Source organism: Taeniopygia guttata, chromosome 28 (assembly GCF_048771995.1).
Source record: "Taeniopygia guttata chromosome 28, bTaeGut7.mat, whole genome shotgun sequence".
NCBI classification, from domain to species: Eukaryota; Metazoa; Chordata; class Aves; order Passeriformes; family Estrildidae; genus Taeniopygia; species Taeniopygia guttata.
The window spans coordinates 1,386,618-1,408,335 of NC_133053.1; the positions used below are offsets into that span (position 1 = coordinate 1,386,618).

The 21,718-nt window shown below is 68.2% G+C and overlaps 1 protein-coding gene across 3 annotated transcripts; it reads left to right on the plus strand.

Moving 5' to 3' along the window:
* Positions 1 to 3,039: 3,039 nt before the first annotated feature.
* Positions 3,040 to 14,961, plus strand: MIDN (midnolin). 3 transcript variants are annotated; one of them, XM_030256715.4, is made up of 8 exons: positions 3,040 to 3,268; positions 5,134 to 5,359; positions 6,295 to 6,382; positions 6,685 to 6,747; positions 11,168 to 11,554; positions 12,019 to 12,151; positions 12,261 to 12,563; positions 13,755 to 14,961. In XM_030256715.4, exons 2-8 carry the CDS (start codon positions 5,142 to 5,144, stop codon positions 14,015 to 14,017), a joined length of 1,455 nt encoding a protein of 484 aa, XP_030112575.2. In that variant the 5' UTR covers positions 3,040 to 3,268; positions 5,134 to 5,141; the 3' UTR covers positions 14,018 to 14,961. The 3 variants fall into 3 exon arrangements, with proteins under 3 accessions (XP_030112575.2, XP_030112574.2, XP_072775584.1); XM_030256714.4 differs by lacking the exon at positions 3,040 to 3,268 and adding an exon at positions 3,854 to 5,037; XM_072919483.1 differs by lacking the exon at positions 3,040 to 3,268 and having other exon boundaries at positions 3,855 to 5,359.
* The last annotated feature ends 6,757 nt before the right edge of the window (positions 14,962 to 21,718 follow it).

Here is a 21,718-nt window from a genome sequence, read left to right on the forward strand (position 1 = left end):
TGCCCCAGAGCCAGGGCATGGCAAGGAAAGCCAGGCAGGGCCACCGGCTCCAGCTGCATGGGGCTGGCAGCTGGAGTGTCCCCAGGCTGTGACGCCTGGACAGTCTGCCAAAGGCCACCGGGACACGTCCCCGAGAGCTGGGAACACACAGAGCCGGTTGTGTGTTTCTAAGGACACGCCTGGGTGTTTACAGCCCCGCCAGCGTCACCGGCACCGCCGTCCTGCCCAAGGACATCCGCGCCCGTCACGAGGCCGCCCCGAGCCCGGAGGGATGGGGGGACCCCCCTGGAGGGATGGGGGGCTCCGTGCCCGGGCTTGTGTCGGGAGGGTGGGTGGAATCAGCAGCTCCTTCCTCAGGGCTCACCTGTGGAGTCACCGCTGCCACCGTGCCCGGGGCTGAGCCGCTCGGCCCGCGGGGCTCAGGGACCCCTGGGACCCCCAGCCCAGTCCCGCTCCCACCGCTCCTGCTGGGCCAGGCAGAGGGGTGGAGGTGCAGCGGGTTCGGCTGCACCCTCCTGCCCTGCCGGGGTGTGCCCCGCACCATCCCTCCCGGCCGCTGGCCCCGTGCCCGTGGGAACGCTCCCACTCGCTGCGGCAGCTCCGTGCCAGGTCCCAGCTGGGCACCGCGGGCCTGGGAGTCCCTGGCGAGCCACACTCCCTTCCCCAGGCGGAGGGCAGAGGGAGGAAAAGGATCCCCGTCCCCTGCTTGGGTTCCCCCAGGCTGCAGCCCGGCTTCTTCTGTGGGCACAGGAGCGAGAAACGCCCCCTCTGTCCCCCTCTGCCCCCTTTGCCCTCCTCTGCCCCCTCTGCCCCCTCTGCCCCCTCTGCCCCTCTCTGCCCCCTCTGCCCCCTCTGGAGCCGGAGTCAGCTCTGCCCTAATCCCATGACCCCGCGCCTGCCAGTGGAATGCAGAGACTTGCGATAAAAATCCCCCGTTTGCCAAAGCTGTGGAATCAGCCAAGAATTCAGCCCAAAAGGAGCCGGGGAGGGGGGGAGAGAGAGGCAGGGGGGGCGGGCAGGGGGTGGAAAGAGAGAGAAAAAAGAAAAGAGAAAAGAGAAAAGCTGCTGCCCGGGGCTGGTGGGGGATTTCCCCGAAGAAGGAGGGCCGGGAATTCCCTTCCTTCGAGGGAGAAGATTTCCAAGAACCAGCCTCCAAAAAGATTCGGGGCTCCCAGCTGGAGCTGGGACGCAAAGGAACCAACAGCACGGTCCTGCCCTGGCTCTGCCGTGACACCGGGCCGTGTCCCGTGGGAAGTGTCCCGGCAGGACCCGGGTAAGCCCCTGTCCTGCACCCGGTGCCCGCGCCGCCCTCCCGGCTGTGTGAGCCTCGGCGGGGGCTAATCCCAGAGCCCAGGTTAGCTAAGAGGATTGCGGGAGCTGCGTGTGGCCTGCAGCAGGATTTGTGTAGGTATTTGCTCGTCTCTGGGATCCTCTCTTCCCCGAGCTGCTCAGCCATGTGGGGTTTGGAGAACGCTCCCTCTGGAGACGCAGGAGCCTCGGATGCTGTGCAGCAATTATGCCCGAGTCTGCCTGTAATCTTTAACGATTTATTCCCAGGGCAACACAATAAGCTAAACACACAAAATCCAGGCTGCTGGGAATCCTGGGATCTCCCAGCTTGTGTCTCTGGAGGCACCAGATACCTTCAACCATACCGAAATGTGCACACACTTCCTAAAGCACCAGCTCCTGGAGTCATGGGATTGCTGGAGGAGATGAGCTTCCTCCCAGGAAGGAGATGGAGCCATCTGAGGAGGGTGGCGACTGGGAAAGGGGCACTTGAGGGCTGCCAGGATGTGGGGAGATGCTCTGCCCTTGGGGCACGGCTGCTTTGCCAAAGAACCCAAGCAGGCTACACTCCCAGCCCTGCTCACAAAGTCCCCTTGTCCCTCCCCACAGCTCAGGGCTGGGAGCTGGCGGCCAGACCCTGCTGGGGTGCCACCTTGTCCCCAGCACGGCCCCTCCTGGTGCACAGGGCCAAACCTGTGGCCTGGCTGTCCCCTCTCCTCGCTGCTCCAGGGCCTCACCCTGCCCAGCCAGCTGGGCTTGTGGCCCCCCTAGGGGCGGCTTCGCAGGCCCGGGGAGAACAATGGCACATCCCTGCCCCGGCCCCTCTCCCAGGGACAACAATGGCAGGAGCCGCCTGAGCTCATCTCCCCCCAGAGCTTGGAGGGGGCTGGGGCGGGCGGGGGGCCGTGGGCTGTGCAACAAAGGCTCCCTCCCAGCCCGGCTCTCTGCCTTGCACCAGCGGCCTCGCTCCCTCCCGGCCATCTGCACACAGCCCAGGGCACGCCGGGCAGGAGGGACACGGCAGCAGAATTTTGGGGATGCAGAGAGTCCCCCTTGGCTCACGGGTCACCACATCCCCCCCCTCCCCTCCAGCTGCTTTGTGTCTTGGTGTGCCAGGGCATTGTCTGCCAAGAAGAGACCCAGCCTGAGGTCACCAGCGTCTCCCCACACCCTCCCTGTGTGCTGGGGGCAGCCGCTGGCCCGGGAGGAAGCAGCTTCACCCCCGTGGCACCCGGGGCGTCACTCCCCCACCAGCCCGTTCCTCCCTTGCTTTAAAGCCCTGTAGGGTTGGTTAAGTCTTGTCCTTGTTGGGAAGCGGTGGTCGGGCAGAGGGAATCCCTGGCGGGGGGGAATGATCCAGCCTTGTTGTTAGACATCACAGAGTCCCCACGGGCAGCAGCAGCAGCAGCTTTGAGCTTGGCTCCGGAGGAGAGCTCAGCCCATCCCTTCCCTGCCCACGGACCGACCCACGGGGCACGCAGAGGGACAGAGGTGTCCGCTCTGTCCCCTCCTCACGGTCCGTGGGGGGAAGGTGGTCCCTGCCCTTCCTGGAGCACACCGGGACCCCGGCAGGGGCTGATCCCGAGATTAGAGACCGGCGAGTCGGGATCCCGGCAGCGGGATCCGGGAAGAGGGGCTGGGAGCCGCGGTACAGAACCGAGACCCGGGGGCAAAGAGCGGGACCCCCCGCGGGAGCAGGTGCGGTACCGCCGGGGCCGGGGCCGTTGCCGGGGCCGTTGCCGAGGCCAGACCGGTCCCTGCCCCCGCCAGGCTCCACCCCGGGCGGTGCGGGATAAAACTTCGGGCACCTCCCCGGCAGCTCCGCGTCAGGGCTGCGCTCGGACCGGCGGCAGCGCTCGGGAGGTGACACCGCACCCACCACCGCCTCCCCCGGGACGTTTCTGGGGTCTCTCTCCCTCTTCCTGCCACCGGAGGCAGCTGAGCTCCCGCCGCGCCGGGATCCGCGGGGCCGTGCTCGGTGAGTAGAGCCGCGCCGGGTTGGTGGGGGCCCCGGTGGGGCTGCGGGGGGGGATCCGCGGACCGGGACCGCACTCTCCCGGTTGCTTTCCCCGGAGCGGGAGGGATGGCCCCACTTCCCCGGAGCTCCCGAGGGGACTCACGGCAGAACCCCTCTTCGGTTGTTCCGGAGCTCTGCTCGCCCTCAGAGATCCTCCGTGCCCTCGGTCACCGGGAGCTTTCCCTGCCTCCGGGGAACGGGAGCGGGATCGGTTGTCCCCTCTCCAGCTGTGGGAACCTCGGTGTTCCCACCGCGTCCCGGGGAGCGGCTCCTCGCTCCCAAGACCCGGCGTTCTTGGGGGGGACGGGGCTGTGCGGGCAGGGGACACCCCGGTGTGGGAGCAGCGGCTCCGGGGCGCAGCGCGGCCGGGCCGCCCGGTAAGGGCCAGCCGGTGTCTCGGTAACACCGGCGCGCCGCCGGTGCGGCCCCCGCGGCCCCCCCGGTGCAGGAGGCGCGGCGGGACCGGCAGAGGGCGCCCGCGCTTTGCTGACTCATAGCCCCCCCCCCCCCCCTCCGGTGCCGGGACGGGGCCCCGGGGCTGCGGGGTGTCCGTTCCACTCCCCGAGAACCGGCAGGCGGTGCTGGGGCCTCTGGGGTGGAGGTTCCAGCTGGCGGACTGGGGGGGCAAGAGCGTGCTTGGGTGCGGGTACAGGAGGCTCAACCCCTCACCGGGACAGTTCCCCGTAGCGGTAACGGCGTCACCGGGAGGGTGACCGGGCGGGTGCGTGCGACCGGGCAGGTGTGACCGGCCGCGGGTGACTGTGCGTGTCCCCCCTCCCCCGCCCTTTCCGCCTCTGTGTCCCGGCGTCACTCGGCTCCGGGGGTTCTAACTCCCGCCCGGCCCCGCGGGCAGTCACCTCCCGCCGCGGCCTCCTCCGGTGCGGGGGCCGTTCACCGCCCCCGCCGCGGCGCTTGGGACCGGCCGGCTGCCCGTGTGCCGCGTCCACATCTCCGTGGAGCCGGGGCATGGCACGGCAGCCCCAGCGGCCGCCCGGTCTCACCGGAAGGCGGGCGGACCCCCGAGCCCCCCGCGCCCCTTTGTTGTGCGCCGGGATTATGAATGGCTCCAGGCGCGGCGCGGGGGGCGGGGCCGGGGCGGGGCCCGCGCGGCCGCGTGGGCGGAGGAATCCGGCCGGGCCGCCCCGCCCACCGGGCCACGTGGGGACGCTGCGCCCGCCTCCCATTGGCCGTCAGCGCGGATGTCTGGGCGCTCGGCGAGCTCCCATTGGCCGAGACCGCCGGAGGAGCCGGAGTGAATGAGGGCGAGGCCCCGCCCCGCGGGACGTTGCTACATTGTAACTTCCCTCCCCCCGGTGCTCCCACGGCAGCGCGAGCGGCGGCCGGTTCGGCGGGTCCGGCCCAGAGAAGGGGGAGCGAGGCGGCCTCCCCGCCCCTCGCCGCGGCCCCGGGCCTCACCCCGCCCCCAGACACCCCGCTCCGCGAGCACAGAGCGGCGGCGAGGAGAAAGAAAGGAGGCGGCAGGCAGGAGCAGGCAGCGCCGCTTCCACCGCCCCCCTCCCCTCCGCTTCCCGCGGCAGCCACCGGAGCGGGGCGAGAACGGGACGTTTTATATTTTTTTATTTTTATATTTATATATATATATTTTATTTTTTCCGCCTGGGCTGCGGAGGGCACGGCCGGTGTAGCCCTGCTTGGGGACCCCCCTCCTAGCCGCTCCCCGCCTCCTCCCGGCCCCCGCCCGACGCCTCACCGCGTAACCGGAGCTCCCGGTGGGTCCCGCCGGGCGTGTGGTGCAGCGGGACCGGCTCCCTCCTTTATTCGATCCCCTCGCCGCCCCCCGACACCGACCGCCGCTGCCCCCGCAGGTCGGCGGATGGACCCGCAGCCCGGCGCCAGGAGCTGCAGCCGCGGGGCTCCCGCCTGCGAGGTGGGGCCACCCGAGCCCCCCATGAACCTCTACATCCACACCACCACCGGCACCCGCTATGAGCTCTCGGTGCCCGCCGAGGAGACGGTGGAGGGGCTGAAGCGGCGGCTGTCCCAGCGCCTCAAGGTGCCCAAGGAGCGTCTGGCGCTGCTGCACAAAGAGAGGTACGGCACGGCACGGCACGGCTCGGTACGGGGGGGGCTCGGGAGGCCCGGAGTCCCCAGCCTCGGCGGCGGGGCTGGGCGCGGGGGCGGCCCCCTCGCACCGGGCTCGGCACCGCACAAAGGCTCCCGCCCCCTCCCCCTTCCCGGCCCCATTCCTGTGCGGGGCGGGGGGGGCAGCCCGGGGGGCCGCGGCGGGGGCGAGCGGGGGCCGGGCCGGAGGGAGGGAAGGAGGGAAGGAGGGAGGGGGGTCCGGGCGGAGGGAGGGAGGGATGGAGGGAGGGGGGGCGCCGGGCCGGGCCGGGAGCGCGGCCGCCGCCCCCTCGCCCGGCCCTGCCGGGGCTCCTTTGTGGGCGGCGGGGCCCGGCCGTGCCCCGGCCCTTTGTTCTGGGCTCAGCCCCGGCGGCGGCGCGGCCCGGCTCCCCCTGAGCCCCCAGCGCCGGGGGCCCTTTGTCTGCCGGGGGCCCAGGCCACCCCCCGCGTGGGGCTCGGCCCGCGTGGGGTCGGGACGGGAGTAACTTGGAGAGTCCCAGAGCAGGGGACACACGGGGACACCGCATCCATCTGCCGGTACCCGCGGGGTTGAGGGAGCGTGTTCCCAGTGCTGCCTCCCCCACCTATACTGGTCCCAGCTTCTCTCCAGCCGCCCCCCCCCCCAGTGGGCAGGTTTCCTGTGCTCCCACCCCCCTCGCAGCTCAGCTCCTCTCTGCCCCCCTCTGCACTGCCCCATGAGTTCCCCTGGGGGCCAGCTGAACTGTGGGGTGCCAGGGTTCCCTCCTGCCCGTGAAGGCTGGCAATTTCTTGAAGTAGGGGTGCTTGAGGGGCTGTTGGTGCCCTGGGAGCAGCCAGACTTGCAGCTGGTGTCCCCCTCTCGTGTGCACCCTCTGGGGGAGCTGCCCGACCTGCACTGACCCTGCTCTTGGCATCTCCTCCCGCAGCCGCCTCAGCTCGGGCAAACTGCAGGACCTGGGGGTCGTGGAAGGCAGCAAGCTGACCCTGGTGCCCACCGTGGAGGCCGGCTTGATGGTGAGTGGCCTTTTCCTGCTGCTCCCTCCATCCCTCCCACTCCACTCGTTCCCGTCTATTATTAAAGCCCCGGGCAAGGATGAGGATGTGATGTGCTGGCAGCCCCGCGGCTCTGCTGCCCCAGCTCTCGCTGAGGAGGCAGCGCTGGGTTGGGCACGGCAGCAGGTTTAGTATTTCACTCCTTTCTCAGGGCTTGTGTAGAAATAGTGGAAGTGACATGTCATCCCTCCCTCCTGCTGCGGACGCCCCCTCCTTTGCTGCATTTGTAACGTTAATCCCCCCCCTCCTCCTTTTTTTTCCAGTCCCAGGCGTCCAGGCCAGAACAGTCGGTGATGCAAGCTCTGGAAAGCTTAACTGAAACTCAGGTGAGGGGCTGGATACCGGGGCAGGATGGAGACAAAGGCGGAGGGCGGAGGGGGGGAAGGAAGGACAACTGCGGCCTCACTTTGCTTCCCCTCCCAAAAGCTTTGGCGTTGGTGCCTCGCTGAGGTTTCACCTCCAGCAGGGCTGGGAGTGCTGAGGGTGGTGCCCGGGGCGGGCACCGTCACCCAGAGCAGCGCCGGGCTCAGGGAGGTCCCACGCCGGCAGCCCAAACAAGCCGGGAGCGGGGAGCTGAAGTGACTCACTCAAGGTCACACCGCAGGTTGGTGGCAGAGCCGGGCGGCTCAGGGCCCTGCCCGGGGCTGTGGGGCTGCAGCCCCCTCCAGCTGCCCGCTGTGGGGTGCAGGGAGCGGGCTGCCCCTCTGCCCCACAGCTGTGAGGGGTATAAAGGAGGCTGGCAGCTCGGGGGGTTCGTGTAGAGCCCAGCTTCCAGCGCCCAAAGGGGTCCTCCCTCTTTCCTTGGAGCCATCCTTGGGGGCGCAGATTTGCCCTGCTGGGGCGTTCTGACCTTCTCCTTGTCCCTTGCTCGGTGGCCTTGTGCTGGGGCACCAAGGAAGGGGCGTGGAAGAGGCCAAGTGGGCGGCGTTGGTGGGGCTGTGGTTGAATTGCTGTGGAGTTGTTGGAGGGGTGGGGGGTTCTCACTGTTGGGGGGGGTCTCGGCTGCGGGCTGGAAGCGTTCCCAGGGTGGGAGAGCCGTGGGTGAGCCGTGGGTGCGCGCGCAGCGCCGGCTCCTGCCGCCAAGGTGGAATTTACCCCCAGCCATGCAGGCCCCACTCCTTTGTTTTCCGTCTCTGTTACTGCTCTGAAACTCTTTCCTTCCTTTTTCTGGCCGATGCTGCCAGCTTTGGTTTTTGAAGGGTTGGGGTTTTTGAGGGTTTTTATAAGCTGTTCTGCTGAATCCTGGGAAGGGGCTGAGCCCCATGTGGTGCCAGGGCTGGTGGGGCACTGCTGTACCCCCTCCACCCCGGGATGTGGCAAGGGCCAGGCTGCCCTGCTGGCAGGGACCCGGCGTGCCCTTGGCTGCTCGGGGTGACCTTGACTTTTGGGAGCTGGTTTAACCCCATGTGGGGGCTCGGGGGGTCAGCTTGAACGGGAGCCCTAGTGCATCCCCAGTGCCAGACGCTGCTGGGGTCCCATGGAGGTGCTGCCCATCCCAGCTGGGGTGCAGAGCTGTGGCATGGGGGGCTGCTTCTGGCAGGTCACACTGCACGTCCTGTCCTCAGGGCTGCAGGTATTTCTGATGGGGCTGAGCAGCTCTTTGGTGTGGGCAGCCAGGAACCTGTGAAGCACCTTCACAGGGCTGTGACCCCTCCAGACCAAGCAGAGCGAGCGAAGGAGGGTGGGTGGGCTGCGGGAAGCTGCTCTGCACCTCCCTGCCCACCGCAGGTTCCTCCGGTTGGTGATTCAGGAAGCCAGGGCTGAGCAGGAGGAACCGCCAGCACCTGGGGGGCGGCGGGGGGGGCAGGAAACCACTCCTCCCATTCATGCTTTGCTGGGCTCTGCCTGCGTCACGCAGCCTCCGGAGCACAGGGAGAGCTGAGCCGCTTCCTCTGGGGGTGGGAAAGGGGGGGCCGGGGCGCTGCCACCCCCTTCCCAGCCTTTGGGGAAGTGACTGTTGGGCACGGGGGCTTCCTGGAAATTGCTCTGGCACTTCCTTCCTCCCCACATGGCTGCCCCACCGCTTTTCCAGGGATAAGCAGGCGTTGGGTCCCACTGCTGGCTCTTCCTTCCCCCAATCCCTCTGCCCAGCAGGGCTGAGGGGGAGGAACAGAGGAAGGGGATGACACATCCTGCTCTTCCAGGGCTGGGGGAATGCGGCCAGGGGGCTCTGTCCCTCTGCCCCCCTTGGCACAGACAAACCCCTGGGCACCAGCTCAGGTGGCTGCAGGGGGACGGGGGGAGCTGTGCCCAGCTGGAGACCCTGCAGGGGCTTGGGGGGGCATTTCCTGCTCCCCCTCCTCATCCTTGCCTTGGCCTTGCCTTTTGCCACCTGGATCTCCCCGGACGGTTTCCTGGTGCCTGTTTGGGGGTGCTGCCCTCCCATCGGGGCTCGCTGGGGGCAGCTCCCCTCTGTGCCAGCCCGGAGCGGGGGGCTCGGGGGTGTGCGGGGCCGGGGGCCGGGGTGACGCGGGGCCAGGCGTCGGAGCGAGGCGGGAATGCCGCGTTCCCTGAGTCATCCGCGTTTCTGAGAAGCAGCTGGGAGACACTTGCCCCATCCCTGCGGGCCCCGAGCCCGGTACAGCGCAGCTGAGCCCCACCAGGGCTTGGCAGAGTCCCAGGGGGACCCCTGAGTGCGGGACTTTGGGGGGCTCAGCGGCCCCCCAGCCCCACGGGCGAGGCTGTCCCGGCCCCCGCGGCGGAGCTGGGAGGGAGGGAGGGACACGGGGTCCTCCCGGCGTGGGCGGCCGAGCGGGCGGCTGGGTGGGACGTGTTTGCCTTGGAGCGGGCTGGTTTCACTGGAGGGGGGGAAGGTTGGCAGCGGTGTGGGGGCGGGTGCTGCGAGCCCCGGGGCTGGGGCGCCGCGGGGACCGGGTGGGCTCCGTGCCACGGCCCAGCCCCGTGGGTGCTGCGGGGGTCCGCGGGACCCCGGTGCGTGGGGATGGAGAGGGGGGTGCTGGGAAGCGCTGGCAGGGTTGGGGTGCTCTGGTTTCTCGTGGCGCTGGCGAGGGGTCAGGCAGGGCAGGGGTGAGTCAGAGGGAGCGGGAGGCGGCCGTGGGGCCGGCTGACGTCAGGGGGCCCCGGGGTGCTGCGTGGGGCTCCCCCGGGCACACCTGGGTGCAGGGATGGGGCTGTGAAAGAGCCCAGTGGGTGCAGGACCCAGCTGGGACCCCTTCCCACACTTTGGTGAACGGTGCCTGGAGGTGGTGTTGGGGTCCCTGTGTGAAATGTGCCCCCTCCAGTGCCTCGGAGGGCGGCAGCAGGGCTGGGGTGGCCCAGCAGCCCTGGAGGACTCCATGCAGGGGCCAGAGGTGGCCAGAGCTGGGATGGGACCAAGCAGTGAGGATGGGGCTGCCAGACTGGCATTAGACCATCCGGGCGGCTATGGGAAGAAAAACTCCGGTGGGATGGGGGCTGGAGCGCCGCTTTCCCTTGGCTGGGTGCTCTGTGCACGCACATGCGTGTGCACACGCGTGTCCATGTGCGCACCCGCCGTCCTCTCCCGCCCCCTTTGCCCCGTAACCTCCGTGTCCAGAGCTGCAGCGTCTCCTTCCCGCCCACCCCTTCCTCTGCAGCCTCCGCCTGACACGCTCGGGGCTTTGCTGCTGGTATTTTTAAAGCTGCTTTTCCCACGGCTTCTCAGAACCGGCCTCCGCGGCAGCGGGGCGTGGGGGAGCGGGGCCGGGGCTGGGGGGGCCCCGCTCTGCAGGGCTTGGGGACCCACTCGATGGCTGCACCCCAAAAGTGCCGTAGGATGTGGGTGGGCGATAGCAGGAGCTGCACGTGGCCGGCTGGGAAAGCTGTGTGTGCCCTGGAATAGTGAGGGGGGTGTGCAGTGAAGGGGGGGCATCGTCCCCATTAGCCCATCTGGGCTGGCAGGGGGGAGAGGCACAGCCCCCCTGCAGCACACAGCAAGGGGGGGGGGGGGTTCACGGTGGCTCATGGCTGTCCCAGCCCCCCTAAAATGTGGGGCAGTGCTTGGGGGGGCTCCCCTGTTCCCTGCCACAGCTGCCAAGTGATTTATGCGACTAAGGGGTGCGAGCTGGGGGCTGGCAGGTGTTGGGCATTGGGGGCCCCCCTCAGCTGCAGCCTGGGGAGGGTCAAGCCCTGGCTCTTGTCTCCACGCTGCAGCTGCTCCATCACCTGCCGGGGCTGGAGCTGGAGCCTCCGGGCTGGGCAGGGCCCGTCCCCCACCCGCAGCTGCCTTGAGGAGGGGGGAGGAGGGCAGGTGGGGGCTGCACTGCGAGTCTCAATGCTGGGCATGTCCTCACCTGCCCCCTCCTCTCCTCCCTGTGCCAGCAGGGCACCCCGGGGTGGGACAGCCCTCCCGCTGGCCCTTGGCCGAGCGTCCGGCTCTGGGCAGTGCCAGCTGCGGCCCCTGCCCGGCCCTGCCCGCCGGGATCAGCGCCGGGGCGGGCAGCCAGGCAGGCACGGCCGCTCGGTGGTGGGGAATAAAGGGCAGGAAGGGCAGAAGGAAGGAGAATACCCCCCAGCACCATCAGCTGACGGAGTTGGCACCGGGCTGGGGTCGCGTGGGGACAGCAGCTGGGCTCGTCTGCCAGCCTGGCACGGGTCAGGGCCTGGGAAGGGCTGCGGGAAGGGGTCACCCTTTTCCTGCCCCGCTGACCCATCCCTATGGCCAAGGGAAACCTGTAGGGGCAACTGCCACCCCCTGCTCAGCACCAGGGGGGCAACCACCACCCCACTGCTTGTGCCACGGCTGATGAGGATCCCTTCTCTCCTCAGGTCAACGACTTCTTGTCGGGCCGGTCCCCGCTGACCCTGGCCCTGCGCGTGGGTGACCACATGATGTTCGTGCAGCTGCAGCTGGCGGCTCAGCAGAGCACGGGGCAGCTCCAGCACCGACACCTCATCGCCAGCCGCGGCGAGGCGGGGGCCAGCGCCAGCCCCCACTGCCGGACGCTGCACGGTGCCAGCGGCTCGGGCTTCGCCCGCATCCCCGTGGTGCCCTCCTGCCAGCAGAGCCCGGCCCCCAGCCCCACGCCCACCGCACCGGCCCCCCCCATGTACTGTAATGCCCCTCACGCCGCTCCCGTCACCGCCGGGATGTTCCGGTCGCACGGGGCCAGCACGCAGACGGTGAACAGCAGCGTGGTGTCCTCCTGCTCAGAGGTGAGGCTGGGGGTGGTGTCCTGGAGCCTCTGGCAAAGGAGAGTGAAGCCCTGACTTTGCCAGCTCATGCCCGGCCCTTCCTCAGTTTCCTCGTGTGTGGGAATGGGTTTGTCCCCAGTCTGGTGTCCAGAATGTCCCCAGGTCCCAGGGAGGGGCTGAAGGACAGGGTGTAACCCAAGCTCTTACCCTGCCTGTCCTCACACCCTGCCTGTCCCCATGGCTGTGCAGGAGCTGCTGTTGCTTCCCTTTCCCCCTGGCACAGCACAGCATGGTCGGGGGCCTGTCAGGATCCCCAGGGTGATTCCTTGCATGCCAGGAGAGCTGGGCCTGGTGCCTGCTGCGCCCGCTCCCTGCCTGGGCTCTCCTGACCTGGCTTCTTGCGGGGTGGGAGCAGGTCGGGAGCAGGGTGGTGTGCCCCAGCAGACCCCCACCCCGAGGCTGACCCCACGTTTCTCCCCTCGCAGGTGGACTGTGGCTCCCGCAGCAGCAGCTCCCCGGGCAGCAGTCCGGCCCCCTCGGCCCGATCCCGCAAGCCCGGGGCGGTCATCGAGAGCTTCGTCAACCACGCGCCCGGGGTCTTCTCAGGGACCTTCTCCGGTACGCGCTGCTCCATTTCCAGGGGGGAAATCGGGGGAATGTGGGGGGCCGTGGGGCTGTGGATCTGAGGGGGGCTGCTTGTCTCACACCCCTTCTTGCCCTCCTCCAGGCACTTTGCACCCCAACTGCCAGGACAGCAGCGGGCGGCCGCGGCGGGACATCGGCACCATCCTGCAGATCCTCAACGACCTCCTCAGCGCCACGAGACACTACCAGGGCATGCCCCAGTCCCTGACACAGCTCCGCTGCCAGACGCAGTTCTCCTCCTCCTCCTCTTCCTCCTCCTCCTCGCCGCCTGCCTCTCCAGACCTCGCCACCAAAACTACCTCAGAGCCGCTGCCGGCGGCCACCGCCCCCACCCTGCACCCCGTTGTCCAGTGCCAAAGCCAGATCCGGATGTGCAAGCCCAGTGGTGAGTCCGGCTGCCCCCGAGAGGAGCGGAGAGGGGTTGGGGGTTGAGGTTGGCACCTCCTGGGGGTCCCTGGTCCGTGGCTGGGATGAGTAGAGAGGGACTGGGAGCTGGATGATTGACAGGTGTCAGTCAGCAGGGTTGCACATTCGGGGACAATCAGTACCCCTGAGGACTCGGGGAGGTCCCCCCACCCACCCTGCATTGTCATCTCTCCCAAACCCTGTGGGGACAAAGCGTCCCTGCGTGGGTGGGGTGTGGGGGAGCGGCAGGTGGCTGCAGTGTCCGTGCTGCCCCGGGAGCTCCGGGCCCGTCCCTGCTGTGTGGGCAGAGGTTTTGGGGTCACGCAGAGGCTCCCTCTTTCCAAGCCCATCTCCTCAGACTGGGGGTGAAGATGGGCCTGGCCTGGGCCATGGCAGCGGCTCCCCGGCGTTTTTGGGTGCACACCTGTGAGCTGGAAGGTGTCGCAGGCAGTACCAGACCCCTGTGATTTGCTTAGAGGAAAGAAGTGAAACCACCAGTGCTGGCTCAGCCCCCTCAGGGTTTGCTCTTCCTTCTCTCCGAGCCAGGGGTGGTCCATAGGGGACCCATAGAGGGTGGCTCCATGCTGGCTCCAGCCCCTGCTGGTCTGACCGGGTCTTCTAGGGTCACAACCCTTCCCCATCCATCCAGGGGGATAGAGGGGGTGTTGTGGTGGGGACACTGCACCCCAAAAAAGGGCTGTAGGCCACTGTGGATCAGCCTGGTGCTGTGGTGGGCACCCCGTTTTTGGGATATCCAAGGGACCATGCCACAACAGGGGGCTCCATGATCCCCCCAGTACATGGGTTAGGCCTCCCATAACCACTTCACCCTTTTCCTTTTGGAGGGCACCTGCTAGTGGGGTGCCCATGTCCCTGTGCCACCGGGAGCTCCCTGCTGGGCTGTGTCCCCCCACTAACTCCAGCTGTGGATTTGGGAACCCCACCATGACCCATCCTCCTCCATGACCTCCATCCTCCTCCAGCTCCCTGCTGGGCTGTGTCCCCCCCACAACCCCAGCTGTGGATTTGGGAACCCCACCATGACCCATCCTCCTCCATCACAGCGAGGACACCCTGCCTGTTACAGCGTACCCACATATCGGTGCCACACGGGGCTGGCACGGCACAGCAGCCCCCCGTGACCCCCTTTTCCCCCCACGTGCTTTTGCAGGGGACCGGCTGCGGCAGACGGAGAACCGGGCGACGCGCTGCAAGGTGGAGCGGCTGCAGCTGCTGCTGCAGCAGAAGCGGCTGCGGCGGAAGGCGCGGCGGGACGCCCGGGCTCCGTACCACTGGGTGCCCAACCGCAAGGCCGGCCGCACCAACAGCAACAGCAGCGTCTCCAGCGAGGGCAGCCTGGACCTGGACTTCGAGGACTCGGTCTGGAAGCCGGAGGTCAAGGCCGAGATGAAATCCGAGTTTGTCGTAGCATAGAGAAGCCAGGGCCCCGGGGGACTGTGCCGGGGGGGTCCCGCTCGCCGGCCCCGCTTTGGGGAGGGGGCACCGGCATCATCACGGGCCGGGGCTCCTCGAGATTTACCGTCTCCTGCCACCGGACACATCGGGCCGACCTGCGTGTGGGGGGAGCCCCCATTCCCCCTGCTCGGTTGGGTTTGGGGTGATGAGGAAGAGCAGTAGGAGCGCCCCCCCTCCTTGTAGCCTCCCCAGCTGGGGGGTCCTGGCACCCGGGGGGGGCCCTGGGGGTATCGAAGCTGCTGCTTTGCTGTGAAGAGGGGCACAGCCGGGTGGGCTCCGGCCCCCCCACCGTGTGCCACCCCACCCCGGTGCAGGCAGGACGAGATGAAGTCTCTCTCTCGGAGGTGCTGGAGCCCCCCCGATTTGGGGGTCGTTTGTTTTCCTTCCCTTCTATATGTAGCATTGCTCGGCTGTGGGGCTGGGCCCCCCCGGGGGGGCACACGTGTGCCTGGGCCCCACCGCCGCAGCCTGGGGAGGGGGCACGGGGGTGGGGGGGCTTTGTTTTTTTGCGGGGTGTTAATTTTGTTTGGGGAGGGAGCAGCCAAGGCGCCTTCCCTCCGCGGCCGAGCCCAACTTCCGAGTCCCTGGACTCCTTCCCACCCGACGCTTGGGTGGTTGGATTTTTTTTCTTTTTTAACTTAAAAAAAAAAAAAAAAAAGAAAAAAAGAAGAAAAAAAAAAAAAGAAAAAAAACCCTGAATAAATAACCCCAAACTCGGTCCCGGCTGCAGGGCCGGTATTTATAGACATTAATGACCCGACTGAGCCAATACTGACATAGTCTTCATAGGCCGTAGGATCCTTTTTCTCGTCCGACTTGGATTTTTTTCCGTCAGGATCTGTGCAAATAGAGCCCCCACGTGATGTGTTTTTTGTCTGTAAAAGTCTTTTTTTTTTTTTTTTTTTTTTTTTGTGTGTGTGTGTGTGTTTTGGGGTAAGGGGGGCGGGGGGGGAAGAGCAAGGCTTTTTCGGTCTTTAATATTTTATTTTTTATTTTTGAAATAAATTTGGGCAGTCTGGATGCAATGGTGTCCGGTGTCGGTGTGGAGAGACAGGAGGCGCTTGGGGTGTCAGAGGGACGTGGCACAGCCACAAGTGCCCTGTGCCTGTGCACACACCTGCCCAGCACTCCTCACACGTGTGTGTACCTGCAGGAGGAAGGAGGGGAGCGATGCCCACTCCTCCCTGGCAGGGGAATGGGTCTGGGGTCTCCTTGAGGTGTTTTCAGCACTCTCAGGGTGGCAGACCCCAGCCTCTGGGTGCTCCTCTGACTGCTGCTCCCAGTCTCATCCCACTGGCCACTGCCTGGAGGAGCTGGGCCGGTTGCACCAGCCGGGCTGGCGTGAGTGCCAGCTCCCTGCCAGCTCCCTGCCAGCTCCCTGCCAGCTCCCTCCCTCCCTCCTGCGTCACAGCGGGCTGCTTGCGGGCTGGGGTGGGGTGTTGGTGGCCTCAGTTTCCCCACCCGCACTTGCCCCTGGGAAGGTGATGGGGTGGGGTGGCCCTGGGGATGTGTGTTAGCACCATCTCACCCTTGCAAACCTCTTCCTGCAGCCCCTGGGAGGAGGCTGGGGGGGCTCGGGGTGTTGTGGGGGGACACCGTGGGCTGGGCCACCCCCGGAGCTGTGCTGTGACACGGACGCGGTGACACTGTCACGGTGACACTGTCACCTCCAGGCACACCTGCGGCGGGGTGAAACCTGCCTGGGCGCTGAGCTGTGGAGCTGTTCAGTGGGGAGGGGCAGGAGTGGCTGCCCACGTCCCATCCATGTCCCCACACCCCAGCCTTGGGGACAGAACAATCCAGAGCTCCGTGGCACCCTCAGCCCCTCACAGGCAGGATGGGAAGTGAGTGGCTCTTCCCAGTGTGGGCTGGGGGGGCCTGGCCGGACCCTGAACTCTCAGCGAGCGCTGGAGGAAGCCGGGAGGGAACGGAAGCAGCTCAGGTTCCTGCGGTGACTTGTGCTGCAGCGGGCACCCCGCGCCCCGCTTTGACGTCATTTCGGGTAGAGCAGACCTCGGGCTGCCCCCCCTACAGCCCCTACCCCCCCCGACACACACACCCCCAGCCCGTGCCAAATTTGGCAAGGAGAAGAGCCGCCGACCGCAGCAGGAGCAGCACGGCGGCCTTGTAAGGCAATGGCTGGCGGGAGGGCACGCGGGGGACACGCACGCACACGCGTGTGCACGCAGGGATGAGCGCCAGCAGCCGTGCACGGGGGGGACACGCACACAGTCACGCTGTGGGTGCTCCCCTGGAGAGCCCCAGTCCATCCTTGGGAGGTCCCAACAGCTGCTGCCTCCCACGGGCTCAGCTCAGGGTTTTGGGGGGTCATGGGGTGAGCTGGGATGCGCCTGGCACTGAAACCGTGGTGTGGCTTCATGGCACAGGATGGATCAGGCACCTGCAGGAGGTGTCTGTGGCACAGAGAGACAAGCCAGGGTGGCACAGGTGACATCACTACGCCCAGGGCCCCCAGATGATGCTGATACCAGCGCGTCACTGGCGGTGGGCAAGGCTGGGCAGAGCCCTCAGTGCCCAGCCTGGGTGTCGGTGTGGTTCACAACCCCTGCACTCATCCTGGCTCCTCTCCCCACTGCCCCCAGCACCGCTGCCAGGCTGTGCTCATCCCAGTGCTCCCAGTATGGAGCAATCCCCAGCACCAGCACTGCGGCGTGTGCTGCCCGCTGTGGCGGCAGTGTGGGTGTCACCCCACAGGTGTGTCCTGCACCCACGGCCGGTGGGTGGGGACAGCCGGACCGGGTGCCCCCCTTGTCCCTCTCTGCCCAGCCCTTGCCGCAGAGGGTGCGCCAGGAAACACCCACAGCTGCGTGGCTGCCGTGGCTCCCGGCACACCCGTGGGTGCTGTGCACGCCCACGGTGCCGGCCGTGTCACGGCCCCGCGGCGCCGGGCACACCCCGGCACAGCTCGCGTGGAGCTGCGCGTCAAGCCTCGCACACCCAGCCCTTGCACACCCACCCGCAGCACCCTTCACCCCACAAACCCACCCCCCAGCCTGCAAACACGCCTGTGAACCCCCTGCGTGCCCCCACGGCCGTGGGACCCCCACAGCCCCCCGGAATCCCTCCGGCTGCGCCCGGCTCTGGCTGCGGGCGAGAGACGGGGCTGGCGCGGCGGTGCCAGACGCCGGGTGGGCGACGTGCTGCCGCGTGTCCCTGGCACGAGTTGGGAACACGGCGTCTGCCGCAGCGGGGTCCCGGGTGGGGGCGAGCCCAGGCCCCCGCGTGGGGCAGCAGATGGTCCCCCCACCACCCGGCTGTGGGGCACCCGCCAAGGTTTGGGCACCCATGGGTGCTTCCTGGACGTCCCTGAGGGTGCGAAGGCCCCCAAAAGGCTGAGCCCCCACACCAGGCTCCGGTGCTGCTGTGGGGCCGGGCTGTGGGGGAGCAGTCCTGCTGTGGGGTGCAGAGGAGGGGGCCGGGAGCTGCCGGCACAGGGATGGATCCTGGAATTAAAAACATTCCAGGAACTGACTTTGAACCAGATAAAATAACAAGCGCCCTGAGGAATGTCTCACCCCGCCCACCAGCCGAGGCCCCACGGCTCTCCCCACAGCCTCCCACTGCCCCACACGTGTCCACGGGCCCTTGCACACGCGTGTGCGCGCAGAGCTCGCAGCCAAGGCACACATGTGTGCAGCACAGCCCGGCTGCTGGGGGTCCTGGGGATCTCTGGGGGGCTGAACCCCTCCTTGGCTGCTGTGAGGGGCTGCAGCACACCTGGGTGGGCTGTGAGGACGCACACACGGCTGCTGAGCGCTTCCACGCGTGGAACACAGCCGGACACGCGTGGCTGTGGCGTGCACAGCAGCCCTCCCGCCCTGGCACCGGCCCCCTCCCAGCCCATCGAGGGGCAGAGGGTCCCCGGGTCCCCCCTCTTCACCGTGTCCTCGCCCCCCCCGGGGTCTCCCTGGCTCCCCCAGTCTGGCCCAGAGCCGTGCCCGGCGTGCCCGGATGGTGACATCACGGGGGCAGCGGGCTCGGGGGCACAGTGCCAGCCCATCCCACGGACCCCCCACGGCAGGCCGAGGTCACAGCAGGGCTGGGGCAGCAGCAGGAGCTGTGCTGGGCACCGGTACTGGTGGCACTGCACATCCCAGCCCGGCTGCCTGCCCTTGACAGCAACAAAGACCCCAAATCTCCCTTTTCCCCTCCTTCTGGGCAATCCCCCAAAAGTACCCCTCAGCTGAGGTGTTTTGGGAGGGGGCACCGGCTTAGGCCCCCGCTTTGTCCCCCATGTGCATCCACAGGGGATGGTGATTAAATGGCCCCGCTGACACTGGCACAGTTGGGGGGTAGCCCCTGTGTGACCCTGACCCCACACCCTGTGCCGTGGGGTTCTTGTCCCCTGGGCAGTGGGGCCAGAGCAAACATGGGGCCAATGGGGACACAGGGCCAGAGATGGGGACACAGGGCCAGAGGGCACCGCCGCTGCGTCACCGTGTTTACGAGGACCTCGAGGAGCTCTCCTGACGCCCGTGCTGGTCCTGCCAGCCCAGGCCCTGCCAGGTGGCACAGTGCCACCGCCGCCACGCCACGCCTTGGCCGCTGCTCAGAATTTTGGGGCTGGCATGGGGCCAGCCGACCCCTGGTGGCGTGGGGGGCACGGAGTGGGGTGCCTCCCCCCGTCACAACGCAGGGTGCGAGCGGCAGATGGGGCGTGCGTGGGGTTATTTATAGCAGGGACCCACAGGTAGCGACGGTGCGTCAGCGCGGTGACGCAGCCCCGGCGACGCTCGCTCGGCCGCACGCCCCCGCAACCGGCTCCGGGCCCCCCCCCCGAGCCCCCCGCCTCCATCGCGAGTGGGGGAGGTCCCCACGAGGATGCTCAGGCCTTGGCTGCGCTGTGCCGGGGGAGGTTGAGAAGGGCACACGTGCTTTCACCGCCCCCAAATCCGTGTGTGTGTGTGCGTGTACATGTGTGTGCATGTGTGTCCCTGAGAGTGGATGCTGTGTCCTCTGCATGTCCCAAGCATGTTCCCACACATGTCACCGCGTGTGCCCACTCCCGTGATGGGCACGGTCGCTGTGTGTGCCCGGCCACACGCGTGTCTGTCCACCTCGCTGTGTGTGTGGCCGTGGGGAGCCGTGGAGCGGTGGCCGTGGGTGACTCAGCCCCCAGGCAGCCCAGGAATGCCCCCTCCCCACCCTCTCCCCGCCCCTGGCCTGTGCTGGGAACTGGGAACGGACCGTCCGTGGGGACGGTGACACCCAGGGCTGACCCAGACCCTGCTGGGAAGATGAGGCGGTGCCCCCCCATCCTGCCCCCCCTCCCATCCTGCCTTCTGGGAACCGCGTACAGGGGCGGAGGTGAGGGGTCAGGGGAGGCTGGGCAGGGCTGGGGCCCTGCGGCGGGCAGGGAGGGGGCCCGGAGGAACCAGGGACCCCTCCCCACCCCCCGCGCTCTGCCGCGGGTACCCCAGAGCTCGGAAGGGCATCCCAGATCTGGGGTCCCCTTGGTAGTCCCAGCAGCAGCGCCCACCCGTGACCGGGATGAGCCCTGGGGAGGGTGGCCAGGCCAGGCGTGCACGAAGTGGGGTCCCGCTGTGGAGCCCCTCGGTTACCGGGGGTGTCACGGCCCGGGGCTGTCCCGCCGGGAGCACAGGCAGGTCCCGCTCCGTTCCCCTCCGCTCGGGGAATCCAGGCCAGGTGTTTCCCCCGGCCCGCCGGACCCCTGCCCGCCGCGAGGGCAAAGCCCGGCCTGGATCTACCGGCACGGAGCGGGACAGCACCCGTGGGCACCCCGCGAGTCGCGGCCCCGGTTCCAGCACAGCTCAGGCCGCACCTCGGAGGGGCTCGGGGCTTGTTGGGGCTTCCGTGGGCTCGGCGGTCCCGGCCGCGAGGTGGGGCCGGGTCTCAGGCTCCGCTCCGTGCTGGGAGATCCGTGCCGAGCTTTCCGCGCTCCCGGCCCCGCTCGTTCATTCATGGATCGCGCGCGCTCGCGGCCCATTCATCCCGGGGAGCTCCGTTACCGTGGCAACCGCCCCCCCCCTCCGCTCCCGCTCCCACCGGCAACCGGAGCGCCGGAGGGGCTGGGGGCGGCCCGGGGGCGGCCCGGGATCCGTGTGTGTGCTCGCAGTGTCTGCGTGCGGGGCTCCTGGCGACAACAGCCCCGGGGGTCCCCTCGTTCCTACGGCTGCAGGCGGGGGGGGGTCCCGCCGGTTCGGCCCCGCCGAGCTCCGGGCAGCGGCTGCCACGTCGGCGGGGGCGGCCCCGCTTGGCTCCCCCGGGCTGGGGCAGGAGCCCGGCCCCGGCGGTTTCTATCGTGGGCCGGGCTTGGCGCAGCATAACTTTGACGATCCCTCCCCACCCCCCCAATTCCCACCCCACCCTCCCCCGGCTCTGTGGTTGTGGCGCTGAGCTCTGCAGAGTGCAATTTCCCCACCCCACCCCCCCAAAGTGGTGGGGACCCCCCCCCAAAAGGGGTGGGGAGCAGCGAGTGCCAGCGGGGAGCTGTGGGTGCGAGCTGCCAGGTGGCAAAGTGCGGCTGTCCCACTTTGCATTGTGCACCCACGGCTGCGTGTGCGTGTGTGGGTGTGTGGGTGTGGGTGTGGGTGTGGGGGGTTTGTGCAGACCCTACAGCCCTCCTTCCCTGCAGCCCAGGTTCGGCTGTGTGGGGAGGACAGATGTGCTGCTGCGGGCACCTATTGCACAGGGCTCTGCGTGGGTGGTTGCAGAAAGCTCTGGCATGCAGCAAGGGGCTCAGCAGGGATCTGCAGCTGGGCAAAGTTTCCCAACGTCCTTTTCTTCCTCTCCAGGCTCGAGGGTGAGGAGCCACAGCCTTAGGTGCAGGAGAAATTGCTGCTGCAACCCCACAGGTGAGCCCCAGCCCCTGACCCGATGTATAAACGTGACAGGGCTGTGCTCCAGGTCAGCGTGGGGCTGATCCTTGCACTGCTACACTCGTGTGTGCTTTGCACGGACGTGTTCTCCCGAATTTCTCCACGTGGGCATTTAAGACCCCGGGTGGGTGCACACGTGTTGGTGCTTGTGCCCTGGGGTGCATTTCTCTGTGTGTGTGTGTGTGTGTGTGTGTGTGTGTTTTCACACCGATCCCACAGGGCACCCTACACGCGGGGGTTGCCCTCGCACGGAGCCGTGTGCGCGTCGCGGGCTCCGCACGCCGGTCCCGGGCTCCCGGCGCTGCCGGGATGAGTCACGGGCTCGCCGAGGAATCCGTGATTCAGTGCCGGATTCCTGCTGCTCCCTTCCCCCTTCCTTCCCCCTTCCTTCCCCCCGGCCGCTCCGGCCAGCGCGGCCACGTGGAACCCGCGGGACCGGCGGCTGACGGTGCTCGGGGGTCCCGCGGGGCTGCTCGGGGCTGTGCTGCTCCCTTGGGCTGGATGGAGGATCGGAGGCTCCCTGGGAACCGCTGCCTTCGGGCACGCAGGACGAGGATGCCCCGGGCTCGGGGTGGCACCCGCACACGCCGGTTCCCGCCCCGGCTGGGTGGGGCTCCGGGCCGGGCACGGTTCCCGGTGACTCGGGCGGCTCCGGTGGTGCCACCCCCGGGCGGCGGTGCCAGGCTCCTGCCCGGGGGGAGCTCGGGCTGCTCCACCTGCCCTGGGCTTGCCGTGGATCTGGGCTGTGGCTGCAGCTCCGCCTGTCAGCCCGGTGCTGGGCAAGGGTCTGGGGTGCCAC